General features: G+C 44.3%; 1 protein-coding gene across 1 annotated transcript in view; it reads left to right on the top strand.

Moving 5' to 3' along the window:
• ankfn1b (ankyrin repeat and fibronectin type III domain containing 1b) overlaps positions 1 to 20,346 on the top strand; it is a 97,385-nt gene that overhangs the window by 46,631 nt on the left and 30,408 nt on the right. Inside the window, exons 4-5 of the mRNA XM_076093593.1 lie at positions 3,469 to 3,509; positions 16,680 to 16,802. Of these exons, the coding sequence (XP_075949708.1) occupies positions 3,469 to 3,509; positions 16,680 to 16,802 (164 nt within the window). The remainder of the gene's footprint in view (positions 1 to 3,468; positions 3,510 to 16,679; positions 16,803 to 20,346) is intronic.

Raw genomic sequence — 20,346 nt, 5'->3', positions numbered from 1 at the left:
TTTTATGTGTGTATGACCGCTTGTGTTTTGTTGTTTGCTCGTTAGTCAGTATCTGAAGAGACATTATGTTGAGAGGATTTAGCATTTGAGGCTTTTGGCACGATTAGAGCATAATATTTATGACACACAGCGCTGAGGGAATGCAAAGTTTGTACCTGCTGTAAAGGTATTCATTCACACACCTGATCCATACACACACTAAGAAAGATGTACACTTGAGCCTGTGTGTTAAAACTGTAATCTGATGAATCATTTTAGAACTAATTGATTCTTATGTATTTATTATTATTAGAGCCATATATTCCCTTCCATATTTTTTCATGATTTTTAATTTTTAATTTGTTTGAACATAATTTACAAATATGTACTACACCTGATGTGTAAAGTCAGGTAATTGTCTCCTATAGGTTCCTCACTATCATTAGGATAATTGACTGAGTCGCTCTAATAGTTGTCAGGTGTGATGACTCCTGCCACCATTGGCATGGAAACGTGGGTTTTCTTTGGCTCAGGGGGATTTAAGGACTGAGTATCGACTCATAAAAGAGAAGGAAAGGTGTTGTTTGAGCTGAGATTGAGCATGAGCTGTTAGATCTGATTTGAAATTTTGCTCTCATTTCCGTGTGATTGTCAGCGAGGCTTTCTGTGCACACGTGGACAGAGATGTGAGGGGATGCAGGTGGCGAGTTGCAGGAATACCGTGAAGCAAGTTTGTGAGAGGCAAAATGTCCCTGATGGTATTCACAGCCTTTCGATTGAAGCTTGATTCCATAACCGTTACATAAAGTATATTTCTGTTTTGACATGAGGATATTGCGCATGACACACTGTCACATGGAGAATGCTTTTTTATATTTGTTGGTTTGATCATAAGTGTTCATACTGGTCATAGATTTGAGGTTCTTCATATTAAATCCTAATCATCCCCCAGGATGTAGTCATGCTGTGAGACATTGATACAGCACAATTCCAAATATGGAGGTGGGCATTTAAAAGGACTAGAGCATCAGAGTAAATGCTTGAAAATGAGTTATCAAATAATCAACTACAATAGCATTGGTATTCCTGTAAAGTGGACAATTTTGACAAAATTTCTGCCGAAAGAAATTGAGTCACAGCCGGCTTATTCATGTCCATTACCTCAGCATGAAAGGTGGCTGAGCCCCCCCCACACAGACCTGTATTTCAAATGACGGACACCCGCCTGCCCTCATCCCCATGGCAGAGTGGCTCTGCCTGAGGGCACTGTGGGGGAGCGGGGAGGTGAAAGGTCAGCCACTCTGTATGGCCTATCCTGTCCCCACCGGGAGGATGAGACTCGTATGCAGACTTAAACACACAGAGATGTCAATCGCTGGTCAAAATGTCACTGCGCTGCACACATAAAAGCACACGCGCACACACACACACACACACACACACACACACACACACACAACGCCAGAGAGGAGTCACTTGCTGGTCAAAATGTCACTGCACTGCTCACATAAAAGTGCGCACACACACACACACACACTCAAAACATCCGTTTTCTCTGATGTTCAGTTTTAGTTTCAAAGGGAGGGCATGCAGGACACACTCACTGTACTGTACCACTGCGAGTCATAGAAAAGGAGCTCGCACCAAAGTCACTAGTAGATGTCCATTACTGATAGAATTGGGCCCTATTTTCATGGTGGCGCAACAAGCAGCACTCCGAACACCTTGACACATAGAGTGGTCGGTTGTCAATCTGTATTCTGCTCATTGTAGCAGGTGTGCTCGGAGACGCCCACACAGTTCGCGCGACCAAGACCTGCCGCTTTTCCCTTGTGATATGACATGAGATATGGGTAGAACATGCTGCCTGCACCCAAGCCTCCCATTAACAGTGCTTGGCTAACAGGCAACCTTGGCCACAGTTGAGAATTACAGGTTATGTGATGCAATGTGGCCTGTTTTCTATACACAATCATTACAAAAGGGTGTAAAAGTATAAATGGGGGCGCCACCTTAAAACATGGTATTCTCTGACTACATCCATGCCTTTACCACCATCTCGCTAAGGGCTTTGGTGTCAAACTTGACCGAGCTCGGTTCTTCTACGTACGATTGGCAACCCCAATGCATGCTGGGACCATCTTCATTTGGCAAATTAGGGGTTTTGGAGTCAGTGAACATTTTCACATCAGAATACTTTGTATTGTATTGTATCTTGGGTCATATCAGGAGCATGAATTAGCCTCCTTGCCAAAGAAGAAAATGCAAAACAGCAACAAAATTTCACTCCAAAAACGTCTCCAGCCCGAGGCCAGCGATGTGTGCGTGTATGCGCTGAGTGTCTCATGTGCGCGCTGCTGTCTGTCTCACCAAGTGTCACCGCTGAGGGCTATACACCTCCTGAAGAGGCGGACAGCAGGGGGATACTGTGTGTGTGTGTGTGTGTGTCTGCACTGTGTATAGGTGTGTGTGTTTCTGTGTCAGTGGGTGTTCTGTGCACGTGTGCCTAATAAGTTGGCTCTGCCGGAGGGATGTATTCAAACGGCCCCTGTTGAGCAGAGCTAGCGGGAAGTATTATTTCCGCATCTGGAGTTTGTGAACTCGGTTGTCTTCATCCTCTGGGAGATGGCTTTTTTAAAACTTTCTGAACTCTCAGTCGCTGCTCTTGCCTCGTCTCACATTCACATCTTGCTTCCTAAGCATACCTGCACATGCGCTCGCACACCACATTTTGGTAAATGCATGTGAATGAAATAGATCCACTGGATATACGTGTTTGTAATTGTACCCAGGGAGCTAATTATTTTCCACCGGCGACGAGGTCATTACCCATGTAATTGGCTCTCGCGGGGCTGCATTGATCACTCGATTGGCGTTGCCAGATTGGTGGGAGGGCTGAGAGGTGGATTACTGTTGGTCACCTCGACTGTAATAAACCAAACTCAATTAAGGGGGGAAAACTGATATCTCCGTCTTGGTGTTTGTGTAATTGGATTGTCTTTTTAGGTTAATTCACTTGCTGATTATTTGATTAAGAGCAGCACATTTTAACTAAATGTTTTTTGTTACAAGCTATTTTCAGGACAGCCAAGCCCACATGAATATAACAAAATCCAAGGGGAGTTGCCTACCCGTGGTTTTGCAGCATGCTCTCTATGAGATAGCATTTAAAGTGAAACTTAGACGATTTTCAACAGGCTTTGTGCCGCTGCATTGGGAGTGATATGAGCAAATGAGCAAGTTCGACTTCCCTCCGTGTTGCTTGTTTGCGAGTGTCCGCTGGATGACCCAAAACAGATGAGCAGGGAGCTCTGGGGTGCGGGTTAACATGAAGGAAAGCCGAACATCGCTCATTCGCGCAAACCAGCCAAATTGCAACAATACAAAGCCCGTTGAAAACCAGCAAAGTTCCCCCTGAAGGATGCAGCACCACAATAGTTTTGTCTTAGGTGGTGATTGTAATGTCTGCTTCTCTTCTCTTATTTGCAGAGTCTGGGCTCCGCTGACCGAAAGGAGAATCAGCGCAAAAAGTAAGTCCCATCCGTTCACCTGCCTGTGCATCCCTCCATCCCTCCATCCATCCTTGCCTTCCTCTCTAGAAAACAGAAAAAGAGACCAAAGACTCAGAGATGGTTGACCATCACAGACTTTATGTAATCCCAACAGTGGTTGTTGCCACCATCGTCTCGTGCTACGGTGACAGCAACAACTACATGTAACATTAACAGTTCATATTGAAGGTCATGATGATGATTCAAAAAGTCAAATCAGGTCCATTTTATTTATATAGCCCAATATTACAGTAAGTACAGCATACGACACCCTTTGTACTTTCTGACACACGCTCTGTTTCAGAAAAAGCTTGACCTTTATTTCCCCAGTTTTATATTTTATTATAGTTCAGTGAGAAGCCACCGTGTTTCTAATCTGCTACTGTTAAATTTGCCCATTACTACTATGCTGTTAATGCAAACTCAACACAGACTGTATGAACTGCTGGGATTATGTACTCTCAATCACTTACTAACTATTGGCTTTGATATTTTTCCTTGGGTGCAGGTGTTTTCTTGAGTAAGATATTGCTTTTAGCTTCCTACTTCAACTGTCAATGCGTGCGTTTCATAGCAACTGGCCTTTTCCATCTAAACATGGAGCTTTGTAAGAGTATGGATACTGTGTGATGTCCGAAAAATACCCCCTTTTGCTTAGATCTTTAACAAAAAATAGAGAAAACGTAATCAGGAGAGTTCACTTGACTTGTTTCCCAATGGTTGGCCTTTGTCTGTCTTCCTGTGTCTAAGTGTATGCTGTATTTGAAGCTGAACTCCTAGTTGTCCATACAGTAAGTCAATGACAGTGGGACATGTGCTGCATCATATACTTTAGTGTTTTTTGGTCATATACGATGTCAGGTGTACTGTCACAGTGAGCTCTCAGTGTGCCAGAAAGGGAGACATCTGTTGCCAGGAGACAAGACTAGTATAGCTATTGCGGGATGTCACGTAACAGAAGTCTTCCCCAGAAATAAGGGAGGGAGGGAGGGAGGGAGGGAAAGAGAGGAGTGTTCAGTGTAGCTCGACACACAACATTTATTTATGCCTGCACAAATAGGTGAATAAGCATAACTGCACAGATGCAGAGGGGTAAATGAAAATAAAGTATGCACTTAGAACATAGATTTTCATGTTTTTCATCTCAAAAGGATCATTAACCCTGAGGAGTAAGTGACATGTGTACGTACGTGTGTGTGTGTGTGTGTGTGTGTGTGTGTGTGTGTGTGTGTGTGTGTGTGTGTGTGTGTGTGTGTGTGTGTGTGTGTGTGTGTGTGTGTGTGTGTGTGTGTGTGTGTGTGTGTGTGTGTGTGTGTGTGTGTGTGCGTTGGTTTGCTTCCTATCTGCCTTCGGCTCAGCTTTCCAATTGGAAGATGATTGCTGAAGGCTATACCTATACCTATACTAATAATATATGTCAATAACATTTGGTCTCAAAATGTCAACAAAATGATTGCATATAATCAGTAATTTCGTACAACTCAGTGCAGATAAATAGTTGCTTATTTCTGTCCCACAAAGTGAAGGAATGTATCGGCCATCTTCCTTTCATTCATTCTCTTAGTCTGGACTTTCAGCCGTTCCTCTTCTTACCTACAGATGGAATATTTGAACTCATTTTTCCTCCAGATGGAGATGATCATTCTAGCCTCTTTTCTTTGTCCCACTGCAGCTCTCTTTTTACGTGCAGCTAATCACTGGATCATTTACAAGTGGTTCAGACTCCCTCTGTCAGGCTTGATACCAAGTGTACTTAAAGGTCTCACATTACACCTATTTTGATATCTTCATGCACACCGAACTCAGAGGCAAAGGTGTTTCCTACACAAAGCAACCAGAGAATAACTCCACAACTCAAGAATTCAGATGCTAATTGTGACAATTTCACATAAATGTCTCGTGATGACGAGCTTTGCACTTTTCATGGAGCAAGGGATTTAGGCACGGATGTCAGGGAAGAGAAAACTTGATTAGACTAATTTATTCACGGGAGCAGGCCACGTAATTGTTCTCATATGGGAGTGATGTACCGTAGGTGTGTGTGTGTGTATGTGTGTAAGAGGGAGATTTGTTCTCTAGCAATGTGCTTGACTTATTGTTTGGATAAAGCACATGTAAAAAAAACATGTATACCTCTTGCAAAGAGGTATACATGTTTATAAGATGACATAACCGTCAGGCAAAATACATTCCTCTCCCTCTTTCCACTGCGTCTCAGCCCCAGCTGATGTTTCACCGCCACGTTCCTCCACAGCTGAAAGACTTTCCTCCCAGCGGTAGCTGCTTGTTGCCGTGGTTACAGGTGACACAGGAGCCAAAAGCCCAGCGGCATTTAATTAATGGCTACATCAGGCACTTCATTCAGCGTACAGTACACAAAGTCCTGAATGGGGGGGGGGCGAACAAACGCAGCGTCTCATGTCTCCGATGAGAGGACCTGAGATGAGAGAGGAAGCCGACCAATGGGCTTCACCTTATCTACCAGCCACAAGCAAAGATGCTCACATGCAAAAGAGCATTTACGAGAAAACAAGTTGTGTTTGCATCGTATTGAAATAAGCAGAGAGGAGAACAGAGAGAGAAGAGAGCGCTGCAGAGACAGTTTCATTGTTCATCACTCAAGTGTACTCACTACATCGTGGTCTATATATTGAGTTTGCGGTTCTGTATTGCTGTTGTGAGAGTTATTATTCCCTTTATAGTGGACTTAAAGTATCCCACAATGCATCGTGAAGTGTAGTGTAAAACCAGTGGTCGCTAATGCTCAGCATTACATACCATCAGGCATTGCGCTGATGGAGAAATGCCACTCGGGCAAGAGGAGAGAGAACAGCATGACCGAGACAAATCCAAGAGTTGTGGCGCCGAAAATAATATTTTTAATGTGAACAGAACATCACACCACAAACAGGCACAAAGTACTTTGTATTTATAAATTTGGAAAAAATAAGCTTATTCCCGCTACGCATTTTTGCATGGCTCTGGTAAGAAACAGCTTCAAAGCAGAGCAAATAATTCATTCGGGGAGGATTTACGCAGATTCGGATGACGTCAGACTCACATCACTGTTGCACGCTCACGGTTGTTGGCGAACAACTACACAATCGATTCAGAGTTTTATCTGTAAGTACCCTGATGAGAAGAGAGAATGCATTTCTTACTATAGTTCAAAAACGATAGGCTCGGCAGAGACTGGTGATCGTTTTTGTGCAATAAATTCACGGCGATGACTTGGAACAAGACATTCTTATGTCTACCAATCTATCCTCAACAACAACAGATAACAAGAAATATTTATGGCCGTGGACTCTTACTTCTCATCCAATAATCTGTCGTACAATCATCTTGTTGCTCGCTGCACTGACGGGGCTGCAGCAACGATGGGCTAAAACAAAGGAACGTAAGAGCCGATTGAAGGAAAAAGCCCCTTCAGGCTACATCACCAAGCATCGGCCAGTGAAACACTTTGGAAAGGCTCGTCCTACTAACAGGAGACTGTTTGACCGGCTGTGTCAGGATGAAACGCATCAAACTTTGCTGTTACACACAGACGCTTATGGGTTTTGTGGAACTGCAGGAAACAAGTAAAGGAATTCTTACGAGATCACAATCGACCACTGTGGGAGGAAATCAAGTCCCATTTTCCTGATGCTTATAAAATGATTCTTGGTTGATGCACTTTTCCAGCCTTGAGGACGTGGAAATACCTCGCCTGTGGAGAGGAGATTGCTGACCTTCAAGCCGATTCGGAGTTGAGGAAATATTTCCAGGAAAACAGATGCAAGACGTTTTGTGAAGTCAAAGGACATGCTGTGAGCCGACAGTTTAAGGGTGAATCTCCCATTCAGCACTACGTACTTGTCTGAGACAGCCTTTTTGGTAATTTGAATGGATTCAAGAAGGGGGGGGGGGGGGGGGGCTGGACGGGCTCCAAGGAGAAAGGATAGGAACCACTGCCCTATCTCATCCACCAGAGGGACAATCCAAGGCACATTCTGGCAGAAGGATAATAAGGATTGAGGGTTCCCGCTGTCTGACCTACGTTGAAACACATTCCTTCCTTTTTTTTCCAGCCTTTTTTCTTTTCACCTCACTTTTATCACAGGGTTTTGAAATCCCAGTGTAAATACATATTGAGGAGTATTTACAATAGTGGTATTGGTGGTAGGAGAGGGAGCTAACTCAGCGGGCCATAGGAGACTGCCGCTGGCTGAGTGTGTGACTATTTGTCACACACAGTTCATCTAGTGTGTGTCTGAGCACACATGCTCTCAGCAGCAAAGTGTGTTTGTACCCGTTCTCTTGATCCAGTGTGCATTTCACAAATATGAAGAGTGTATAATTGTGTGAATATTAGTAGCATTTAGTCCTCCTTCTGTGTGTGTGTGTGTGTGTGTGTGTGGTTTTGTGCGTGTGCTTTTTGATGTGGCTTGGCTGCAGCAATGTTGGGTTGTTTGAGAACTCCCCAAGAGCAGGCTGCCAGGCCAAAGAACTGAGCGGGCAGAGACAGCCATTGTTTTGGTAAGGCATCTTGGCCATGATTGTGTGTGTGTGTGTGTGTGTGTGTGTGTGTGTGTGTGTGTGTGTGTGTGTGTGTGTGTGTGTGTGTGTGTGTGTGTGTGTGTGTGTGTGTGTGTGTGTGTGTGTGTGTGTGTGTGTGTGTGTGTGTGTGTGTGTGTGTGTGTGTGTGTGTGTGTGTGTGAGAGAGAGAGAGATAGAAATGCAAAGGGAGAAAGGGAGCTTAATTTGGAGTACTTGCTATGCTCACTGCTCTTCTAGCAGTGTATAGCCTTTTTCATTCTGGCTTTAGATGCAAAAACACGCACACACACTCCCTCACACACACACACACACACTTAACAACGCAACATACAAACACTTTATCCTCACAACCGCATTACCTGAGGGAGTTCTGAGGGAAAAGTTTGTTATATTATGTTGCTCAACAAGTTGGATCCTTTACCAAACATCTCCCTCCACATTTGAAACCACACATCAAAATTCGATCAGCTTTCCCAAAAAAAACCGCTCAACACTTTGGAAGCTCATAGTTCGCTGGCTCACGGCTGTACAAATATGATTTCAGGATTAAACTGCTTTTGGTACAAACAAGCCAACTCAGCATTTCAACCGCAAGCACCATTTTATGGTCACTCGTGGACATTTTGAATCCAACTTTGCTGGTTTTTCTTCTCACCAGGCGGCCCCCACAGAATTGTCCTTCACTTAACCTCACAACAAAATGTTACTGGCACTGCTGCTCAGTAGGAACCACAATGGTGGCCAGCTCAAGGGTTCTGCACTCCCTGTGTTTCTGTAATTCCCATTACAGGAGCCCAGAGGCGAGTGGGATGGATGTGCTAAATCTCCTACGCCGATAACACGAAAAAACATTTTTGTGGTAAAAACATTTTACCACAATAACTTAACTTTCGACTCTCATCCTCAATACAAACGCCTGTTCACCAAAGCCGAGCAGTGTCCAAACACTCCCGGTCAGGAGCGCGGATCGTGGAGCCATGCTGGATGATGCACATTGACTCATTCAGATCGATCGCCAACGCCGGGTCGACCCACGTCACGTCGTCTGTCTCAAAGGGGGATTTGTTTGTGTGGATGTGAATGTGTTTCCCTCGATGCCCAACACGAACCTTCTCTTCTCCTCAACCTTATCCTAGTAACTTAAACCATAACCCTAAACTCCAACTGTAAAATTAGCTAGGACAAATGTTTACTTTCGAGGATTTTGCTATCCTTAAGATAGACCTTTTGGTTCTCACAAATGTAGAAATGCAAGGAACCCAGCACACGTGTCTCTCCCTCCTCGAGGTTCCCTTCTCCTTTCCAGCATAAATAATCCCCTCAGTCTGCTGGCACGACCCTGATTGGAATCTCGACGCCGTGCTCAATTGTGGGTTGATGGGGGGGGGGGGGGGGGGGGAGTGGGTTGCCCTTTTTTTGTGTGTGTATGTTTAAAACTGTTTCAAGACCGTAAACATAACGCCAGAGTGATGTCCACCTCCATCAGGCCGGGCCTCTAAAAACCATGTGTAGAACTCAGGCTGGCACACACGGATCCACAACCATGGACTCACATCGGCTCTTCAGACTCGCACTCTGCAATACCGAGTGTGCCGATACAGGGGGGGGGTTAAGATCCAGGCTCCACGGGGTTTTATCAGCTTTTCTGTGTCCGAGAGGAGACCAGCTGGAGACTTATGTGGAGTTTTATGAGGAGATTGTGTGGAGAGTTATGAGATTCTGTGCAGAATTATTAATGGGTTACAATGTCATGGGATGCTACGCGACTGTTGTCAGGTTCCCGTCGATTTCCGACAGCAGCGATGAGGCTTTCAGGTCCCATCAGATAAGTCCGGCTCCCCAGACAATTGAACTGTATTATGTTACTCTATGTCTTTCCTGGATTGTGGCCCACTAATAAATCAGTTTTAATGTTTCTGCTCACCTTGGATTTGGGATGTAACTGATGAGTGCCTTATGGGTGTGTATGTGCTCATACATGTCTGTTGGCACTGTTGTACACACTGGTCCATGTTCAATTGGGAGTTACCACATCTATCTAGCTATTAAATTACCCCAGATTAGGTTCCACCGAATCACCTTATTATCCCATCCCACCAAACTGAAAGCGAGTGGAAAGAGAAAACTATCTGTGGCACCACTTGCTTTGCTCCATGGTACTCCAGCAACATGCCTCTAACAGTTCGCTGGCCTCCATGCCACTGTCAGCTCAATTCAAGATTAATTTGACTGCGGATCCATCATCTGTATGTCTCACTGTGTTGAGTCAGCCTTGTGGCACACATCAAACGCAGATTGGGACACGTAGGGATTGGTATCAAGCCCAACACCACAGGGAGCCGACCCGAGAGTGAGAAAAAAAAGGGCATTGAATTCCTCCCTCATTTTTGTCTCCCTGACAAATTCTGTATGTGCCGATTCCGTGGAAAACGGGAGTGAGCGAGAGCGTCGCAATGAAAGGGAGAAAAAAAAAGAGATGAAAGTGTGAGTGTGACTCAGAGACGTGCAAATGAGGGGATGGAGAGAAAGGAGCCGAGATGGAAATATCTGTGTTTACCGTAGTGGGTGGATGGGCAGCATATGAGAACATGTGCGTAGGGTGATAACAGAGTCCCCTCCTTTGGCACGACGCTTTAAGATTAGATCATTAGCACTCGAAGTTCTGGCAGCTATTGTTAAGATTCGTTTGTCAAAGCGGCTGTTAAACGCCTCCCCTCACTTTTTGGACCCATGTGGCTGGCAGGAGAATTATCCTTCTCATTAACGTATTTGCTCTGTCGCGCATTACATCATTTTGATGCATTACTTCAGGCAATCTTACTGTAATAAGAAGACTAATTCATTAGACCCCAGAGCGCGTCAGGTGTTATGCAACAGACTATGCTACGATATTGCCTCTCATTTATTGACCCCCGCTGCCGCCAGCGATTACACATTACGCTTTGAGCGATTCAGATAATGTACTGCATTACTGCATATTGTTAGCTTAAAGAAATATCAGTATGTTTTATTGGCGAGGCCTCCGTCCAAGTGAAATAAAAGCAGCCTCCACCACACAGAGAGCCGTACACACAGACATGGGTTTGGATGGAGATGGTGAATGGAAAACAAGGCTTTCTTTGAGCAGATTTTAATTAGCAATGTTCATAGCTTGGCCGCGTGCTTTTATGATTGGACCACTGAAAGCCTTTTTGTTTGCCTAATGAAACACATTGAGGGGTATGTTCCTGAATTAAACCGCGTCTGTGTATTTGTGCGCGCACGCGCCAGCAACCGTGTGTGCTTGCATCCATTTCATTTGCATGTATCTGTTATATGTTTTTGGCGTATTAGACTTCCATTGGCACGCATAAGGAGCCATAGCAGGAGACGGAGATGAAAGCAATCCCAGCGCTTTGTTTTTCCTCATTTCCAAAATAGTTGTTTTAGGTCGGCAGCCATTGCCCATAATTGCTGAAACAGGGTCAGGTATTTGTCTGTCCTGCTTATGATTTACTATCCTGTCTGCGCGTTAGTAATCTGAACTAAGATCTGTGGTTAAGGGCAGCCCAGCCTCAGACAGACCACATAGATTGTGTAATGCATTACATTCTGGGGTCCCTTTTATAAACACATCCAACACAAAACCCTGTCTGTGAAGCTTTGCTGAGCATGCTTCTCATGTTATTTCCCATTAATCAAATAGGTCAATTTATTGAATAGTATCATCCAGGAGGGCGGTAATGCAAAACCTAGTATTAAAGAATAATAGTATTCATTAGAAGACAATTTTTCACTCCAGCGAACAAGGGTTCTCAATAATTTATAATTCAAATTATGATCAAATAAAAAAAAATGTAATACTATAATAAGATTTTTAAAAAAATCAGTTGTAGGTACTTTACCACTACAATAAATTGAATTATGAACATGGAATGAGACTTGTTGATATCTAAACCTAGTTTATAAATATGTCTTATGTAGTAGTAACAGTGATATAAACGAGCCCTGTAGCTCTTAAACTTCTTTGTGGTGTTTGGTTTTTGCTAGAATTCCACGCAGTCTTAACTCTGCTCTCAAATAGCAGTGGGCTACTGAGGCTATATGAGCGGGGGTCAAATTGTACGGTGAGCATGAACAATGAGTTCTTTAGCAGAATTTGTTGTGCACATGAATACCTCTGAACAGTTAATTGCTGCCATGGCAACAGTACGGAGAGGGTAAGTGACATTAGGTGAGCTGTTTGCAAGAAAGAAAAAAAAGAGTGACAGTGTGAAAGTGTCTGTAAGTAAGTGTGTGTGTGTGTGTGTGTGTGTGTGTGTAAGCGTAGGTCAACATTTTCTCCGTATCGCCACACAAGCCTTTCAGTGCTGACAAAAGCACTCTTGTGCTGCAGGATTGGGGAAAGTTACTAATGCTGGCGAGATCATAATCTAAGTCACACTGCAGTGAGGCAGCGGTGGGCTTTCACATTGGAGGGATATATTAGGAACAGTTATTGTATCTTGTAGTCACTGGGACTGTACAAGGGGGATTTTATGTTTAAAAAACTAAGTATAAAATACAGAAAAGGTGAAGATTTGACTTTTATTATTACTTGTAGAGCATATTTAAAGAGTAACAGTAGTGCTATGAGCTAAATGCTAATGTCAGCATGCTAATATGTTTACTATTATGAAGCTAACATACCGTGTAGGTTTAGTAAGTTAGCGTGCTAACATTTTCTCGGCGCACCACGGATATCTGCACCAAGCTTCACGGAAATCCATCCAATAGTTGTCGAGACGTTTCACCTGGAAACGAAAATGTCAACCTCAACATACCACTATACCACTGAAATGAATAATAAACACACGTTATTATGTAATTACCCACTTCGTACATCAAGAGACAAATCGCAAAGCGATGGAAATGGAAAGCTTCCGCTGCAGAGCTGCGCTCCATTGTGTGCACATCATGCTGTGGAGCGTCGCTGAGTGAGCCATTGCCATCCGTTCTGCATGTGGTGTGCATTGAGAGAAGGTCAAAGTGGCTGAAGGGTGAGATGGGAAATGACAAGGGGTTGACACACACACACACACACACACACACACAGGTATGCCTTCATTGGCTTTGTAGGATTTTCCTTCTAAGAAGACAGGGCATTGTGGCAGGTGCCTAAGCACTGTCTGACTCTTGTATATATAGAAACACGTTGGTGCTCTAGGTTAAGAGCTTAACTGGTTGTGTGTGTGTGTGTGTGTGTTTAGGACGACATGGCTTCAAGGTGACATTAAAGCCTCAGTTCTATAAGGAAACGCAATCAATCACTGATTTTATAAATCGTAATCAACACCAGCAAAATGAAAGAGAAAACATAATTCTGATGGGAGGATAATCGACTGGGATATCCTGAGTGGGTCTCCAAGGGGATTGCATCATCACAGTGTGTCTGCTGTGATGATGTTATCGGGGACAGCTGCATGCGGCGGAGCCAGGGGTCGAGGCTCTCAGGGAGCCAAGAGGCAGCCGGTTGCCAGCAGATCCCCTCCACTGAGACCCACCTGCTTCACATGTCCATTTTCCCTCTAAACCCCTCAAAGGGATTCCCTGAGTCCTCTTCTGTGTCCACGGGCCCCCCCCGTGTCTTTGAAGCCATGATCCTATGTGTTTTCATGGCATTGAAGTCATTATCCTATGGTCATGTCGTGTCATGCGTTTGATCCAAAAGTTTGTTTGAAGTTTTACAGGCAACTTTTAATGTAACTATTGGGCATAGGCCAAACATATTAGATCTATGCAATTATTAACAACCAATGGCGAATCACCCCTGTGGTCTATTTATGAATCTGTGAAATATACAGTTCATGGAAAGGGACATTAGCATCAATGGTCGTCAGTAGCTGGCATGCGCAGGGCAGTGCTACTATAATTTAATTAAAAGCCCTTGAAGAAGAAGCCCAGCCTAACTTAATACCATCAATTAGGGGTTGCTCTGCCATGTGACTAGAATCCCACACCCCGTTTGTGTGATTCATACAGGAAAATATGCCTCTTTGTCTTCGAGGTCAACCGACTCTTTGGAGAAGCTGGCGCGGGTTCAGGAAACAGTAGTTGAGGGTGTAGGAGTGGGAACGAAGGCAGGAGAACCGGGGAATTGTTCTACTAGATAAGCCACAGCATGAGGTCATTTTCAATGAGAACTTTTGTATTTTCATCTCAGCTTATCACATCGTCTTTATAGTGCAACAGCTGGTCTTACGAGGAATCGGTTGTTGCAGCGTGAGAGAATGTGCAACAAGAATAAAATGTGTCCCCATTTAATATAGACAGAAAGGCTTTTCTTAACTATATTCATTGTAAAGTGTAGGTGCTTTGATTCTGTGCCCAGCAGGGCTCCAGACTAAAGTTAATACTAGAGTGTGGCAGACGCATGCACGTTACACGGGCACACAGAGCGAGCAGGGAAGCATTTCCACTCCGCATGCACGAATGCGGCTCTGACAAGCTGGACCCTCCTCCCTACGATCACTCGTCAAGTTGACTTTTGAGACTCTGGAGGCGGAGATCAAATAGACAGTGGTTGGACGTGTCTGCTCCATAATGATCATCATGCACTCGCATTAATGCGACCACGTGAAATTGTAACTCGCACACTTGTAAAAAAAAAATGTTTTGGTGTGCAGTGTGGAGCCCTTTGGTGGTCAAAGGTCAAGGTCACTGTGGCCGTAGCTCAATAATTCTTATGCTAATTATAACAACTCACACAAATGTCTAAAAGGATCAAATTAAGAAGTGATGGCATTTTGGACAAACATGGACAAAAACTGTTACTTGACTGTTTTGTGATGGCATACAACCGTGAGGCGGTTCTTCTAGTTTGCCTTCGTTTTTTAGGTTGGTGTTCGGAGAACTTTGATTGATGATGCCTGCCAAGGACGTGGATTCTGCCTGTACTTTTGAGAGACGGATGCAATCGAATTTTGGCAATAAAGCAATCTTATTACGTGACATTGATTTTGATATCAGTTCGTAAAGGAGCAGAAAATGTTCCAGGCGAGGCAGCAGAAAGCCCAGCTGGCATGGATCTTTAACTTTAAAAAAAGGGTTTCACTATCCAAGGTCCCTCAAGTCTTTTATTCACACCTGTGGGAACGTTTACAAGTCTCCATCCAATTCAATCATTCTCCCAGATCTGATCTGTCTCCCAGAGACATGACAGGGCACTCAGACCTTCTGTCCACTTCATGAAGTAAAGCCCTCTTCTGGCCAAGAACGTATGATTTACTCATGCGAGGTCATGAATCAATGCTAAACAAAACGTGCATTTATGCCAATTTGGCAATTGAGTTAGGTGAATCTGGACGCATCGCCACACTGTCATTTATCCATGTCACTGTTCAGCAATCAAAGCAACCGCATGAACTATTGTGTACGATTGCATCAATCCTGTGTTTATCAAAGCCTTATGTGAAATGTTATTTCTGCAGCATCTTACGTAAACTAACGACGGCGATGGCAGACGCACGCTTTTGTTTTTGAGTGGCAGGACACACCACAGTAGTCTGTGCTCTCCTCAACCCAGCCATCGCTGCATTGTGTCTCCAACAGCGCTCACCATGGAGACTAAAACGCTTTTTGGCTCAGGTTGAGAGGATGTCTATGGATGTGTGCGAGTACGTATGAGTCACTATTAGGGATGTTTTATCATTTCATAATGAAATGGAAACAGCACGTGTGTTCGATTAGGTGAGCGAAGAATGCCGCACCATGCTCGGGCATCATTGAATGTATTGTTGGTAATACCAGAAGGAAATTCCTTAAATTATGAATTTTTGGTCCTTTGACTTACCTTAAAGTTATCCACGGGTTTGTATTCACTTTGGCTACATTTATATAAACCTTTGCTTAAAACGTCTTGTGAGTTTTTACTCTCCATCACTTCTGTGCTCCGGCAACGTTCCTCCGGCTCTTTGATCGAGGATATTATTACGTTTTAATTAGTCCCCGCTGTTACCACAGCAATATTGCAAAGCTGAGTCTCATCAAATGAGACTGGAATGGAAGAAATATTACATTTCCTGTTTTTAATTTTGAACGAAAAGTTGAGCTGGGACATTGGCAGCCCAGTAGAAGAGATTCAAATGTGTGACTTCACTTTCTTTCTTTTTTTCTGTGAAAAAGATTTGGAGAAAATTAGGCAGGAAGTATGCGGCTTTCCCTGAAACCCAATGTTTCCTCTGGGAACTGCAGCATTTTTTACACTGTTTATCAACTTCATGGACTACATGTCCACTGAGTATTGGGATTTCTGCAAAACTGAGTTTAGTGAGTTTAGTTTAAGACATAAGGGAATCCATTTTACTCAGACCTTTGTGTTCTCCAGCATCATTTAACCTTGGCTGAACATTTTGAGTTTTTTCAGTCGTCCTGTAGATGATAAACCCACAGTACGGATATCAGTCCCTCTGTGTGTTTTCTTATTAATTCATTATGCTGAAACAAAGGCACTGATGTTACCTGCTCCTGAACTTCTATGCAAGAGTGTGTAATGTATGATAAGGCAATATGGTGCAGGGCACAAGGTTTGTCGAAGATCCAGTCCATAGAGTCTTATTCTGATCCGTTTGTTTTTGTTCTGTCCCCAAGGTCAGAGTCGGGGATCTCCAAATTTACCCATCGTCTGTCCCTCAAAGAGCGTGTGGCCAAAGGAGAGAAGACTTCCATGGACAGGCCTTCATCCTACAGGAAACGATCTCTAAGTGTGGACTGGTAAGACCAAAGACCATCTCCTAATCTGCTGAATCAAGTTATTTCACGATCCCTAAGGTTGTGATCGTGTGCTCGGCCTCCACTACTTCAGGCTTTTAGCTTCTTAGACTGTGCAGCTTATGAAATAAGACTTCATCAGGCGCAGGATTTTGATTTGAATCTTTGAAACTAAAACCGGGCCTTGCTATGATTTGTCTGTGTATCAAGGCTGAGGTTGATGAGGATTGGGTGGCTGCATGATGTTTGGGGCGGGGTCAGAGAGTGGGAGGAGTGGTCCCTGCTCTGTCTCTGCTGCGTCTGGGTTTCGTTGGAGAGCGCCAAGCAGCTCCAGTGGCGCCGGCTCATCTTGCTCTTGTAAAGCTCCAATCCTCAGGCAGCCGATGAAAGGAGTTAGAAAGCTTTCCATCACACGGCTGCCTTCCCTTCCCCACCCATGGGACTCCCTCCCAGTCTCCCGTCTTGTTGCGCGGCCTCCACTCATTTATCTACCCATCCATCCTGCCGTCTGTCCGTCTGGCACCCCCCCCCCCCCCCCCCCCCCCCGAGCTTCCCGCTATGGTTTCTTGGCTCTTCCTTTATACTTCTCTCACCATTGGGAAAATAGCCCCAGGTTAGAGCGGATCTTACACTTCCTTTGCACTTCATTTTGTCAAGTAAAAAAAGTCCAAACAGTCACAGGTCTAAACAGTTTCCAGGTTTCTAATTGCTGTGCGGGGACTACAGTAGCTTTTCAGCGGAGTTACTTTGCGGTTTGTGGAGTTACAGGTGTGGGAATCTCTGAGGTCCCATCCAATCATGCGAGGGCCCGGTGTGAGGTCTTACGAGGTCTTTTGTCGGCCTCACGAGACCTACTGTGTGGTCTCGGACTGACGTTGCGATGTGTGGTCCGCCAGCAGAAATGTGGTGTTAAGTGTATGCGCGTTGGAGTGTACGTGCAGTGTGAGGTCCTTTACTTTAACAGCTTCGTGTTTTCCTCCCATGTTGCTGGAGAGGGGACCTGGCCTTTAAAGTTCAGGCCCTGATTGATGTAGTCTGGTTTTAATGAAACACAGTGGGTAGATTGGACATGCTCATTTACGAGAGAGGGGGGGGGGGGGGGGGGGGCTCGGCTACAGCTGGATTCTGACTTTCTCCGGGGCGAGGCGCCGTTACAGGAGTGTGACTGGTCTTTTGTGACATAATAAACAAGGGACCCCAGGAGGAGAGACTGGAGGTTGAGGGCTGATTCATGCTACTGGGAGGTGAAACAAGGTCGGTCCAGCTCCTGACAAGACCAGCAAGGCTTCTGTGGAATGCACAGTCATCAACACGGTCGACGGGAAACACGTGCGCTTAGTAGTGTCTTGAAAACGCCGGTTGAATCAGTTGCATTTTTTGAATTCTTCACTGAGAAATAAGAGTACAGTTGAGATAGATCTTTAGTAAATAGATACCTGTTATATAACTGTTGATGCCTCAGTGAGTCTTCTGTTTCCTGAGACAGAGGCTGTAAAAAGCACTGGGATGTATTTTGCCTCTAATGAAAGTGAAATGTAGCGTTATCAACACTTTTAAATTCAGGTTTAATGATGTTTATCTGCACACTGCCCCCTTCCTTTCACTCTTTAAATCAAAACGTGTAAGAGTAAAGTTACACAAGGATTATATTAAATACCGAGCTGGAGACCAGCAGCCCTCCGCAGTAAAGCAGTCTCAGGTGGCTTAACACTTTACTATCTATTTAGTGGACCATTGCCGTTTACGTCGATTCAAGTCAGATACCCAAACAACCTGTGACCATTAAGGGGGTTCTTAGCCAAGGCTGCACATATACAAGCTTGAAACAGGAGCCGTTTTGTAGCTTCATCAAAGTCCATGAGAGCTGGCAGGGCTTTGGGAAAATGCGATAATAAAAGATAATGGGGGTGTTATTGTTATTGGTAATCATAGTAAATGGCCTCTAGAGTATGGGTGGAGAAAAGAGTAGAAGGAGGGGGTGAGAGGGAGCGCTAAAGGGGAAATAAGAGGGTATTTTCTGCCTGTTAAGATTGCTGAAAAAATATTGATAGGGTCTTTTCGGTGGGTTTTTTCTCCAGGAAACCATCAGTATGAATAATTACAATCTGGATCGGTTACGTCTTTGGGTGAAAATGGTGGCCTTGTGAGCTTCGATAGTTCTGGATTTCATTTTTTTCCTTAGCCCGCTGCTGATACTTCATGTCACTCAGAGAATTGTTTGCATTATGAGACCATTAAGTTCAATATCTAAACTAATACACTCGGCCTATCGGTCGGTTTCCCACTGCCGGGTATAGTTGCTGCCTTGTTTCTTGTGCATGACGTGGACACGGGAGACATCCAGTAGAGTCTGAGAGTCAATACCGGGGCTATAAAGGGACACTGGTTGTGTTCCAGCACAGGGCCAGTAAATAAGTCTTTATTTCCATATCCTCTCATAGTGACAGAGAGGCAGTTCCAGCCCTTTGCCAAAACCCCTGAGTACAATGGAGAGGCAGCCATGTATGTCGGCCAAGCCGTTTTTTATTTCCCATAACGGTTCCCCCGCAGTACGCCTGGGGAGGGAACTCTATACATAAGTACTTAAACATCAACGTGTACTAGCAATCGGCACTCGAACCATATCCACTTCATAAATTGACAAAAAAAATCTAATTTTAAGTTGGTCCCACACCAGTAAGTACCTTATTGTGATGTGTGTGGTTATGCAGTATAACCCCCTCCATCCCCTGAAGGCCCCGCTGCTCTGCCTGGTGCCACCCTGTCTTCAGGGATAACTCGGAGCTGACAGCACTCTTCGGATGACGTCCTAATTTCGATGCCAGGAGAGAAACCAGCCTCCCCTTCCCGTAGTTGATATATTTACACACACATACACACACACACAGCAGAAGCTCATGTCTGATTCTGTCCTTGATATTCATGCTCACACACATACATGAGCAAACACACGTTGTAATAGTTAGGACTGTGTTGAGTTGGGTGTGTAACGGGGGAATGGGGGTTACCAAGTGCTAATCCTTATGAATTGAGCACAAAGGGAATAAAAAAAAGAACATGGAGGAATCACCAAAGTGTTCGTGGGAAAAAAAAGAGGGCAATGTTCAAGGGGCCCGGGCGTAAAGTGGTTTTAGACGGTGTGCCACTCGCCTCGTTTGGTTCGAATTCGATTTAATATTCTCTTTCTTTTTCATCCTCCTTTCATCCTTCAGATTGTTCTCCTTTCTTCTGTGGCTGAGAGCTGTCAGTTCAAACGAGAGGGACAAAAAAAAGGAGGTTATAGATCCCGATAATTTGTCTTTTTAGACATTCTGCTCAGAGCACCCTGTTAAAGATCACGACAGCGGGAAACTGATCCCTGCTTGTGCTGGAATGTTTTTTACTTCTGCGTTCTGGCCGCATTAAAATGACATTAAGCTTTGACACACATACGTATAAATGGTATAAAACGGTATTTGTGTAAGATATAGTTCAAGATAAGATGCATTTTTGGGCGAGAAAGTTTTTTTTATTTTTCACGGTTTCACTGAAAATACATTATAAATAG

Source organism: Anarhichas minor, unplaced genomic scaffold (assembly GCF_050575085.1).
Source record: "Anarhichas minor isolate MPS153535 unplaced genomic scaffold, ASM5057508v1 ptg000017l, whole genome shotgun sequence".
Classification (NCBI taxonomy): domain Eukaryota; kingdom Metazoa; phylum Chordata; class Actinopteri; order Perciformes; family Anarhichadidae; genus Anarhichas; species Anarhichas minor.
The sequence above is the reverse complement of the archived record's forward strand: the minus strand, read 5'-3'. Positions and strand labels throughout refer to the sequence as shown.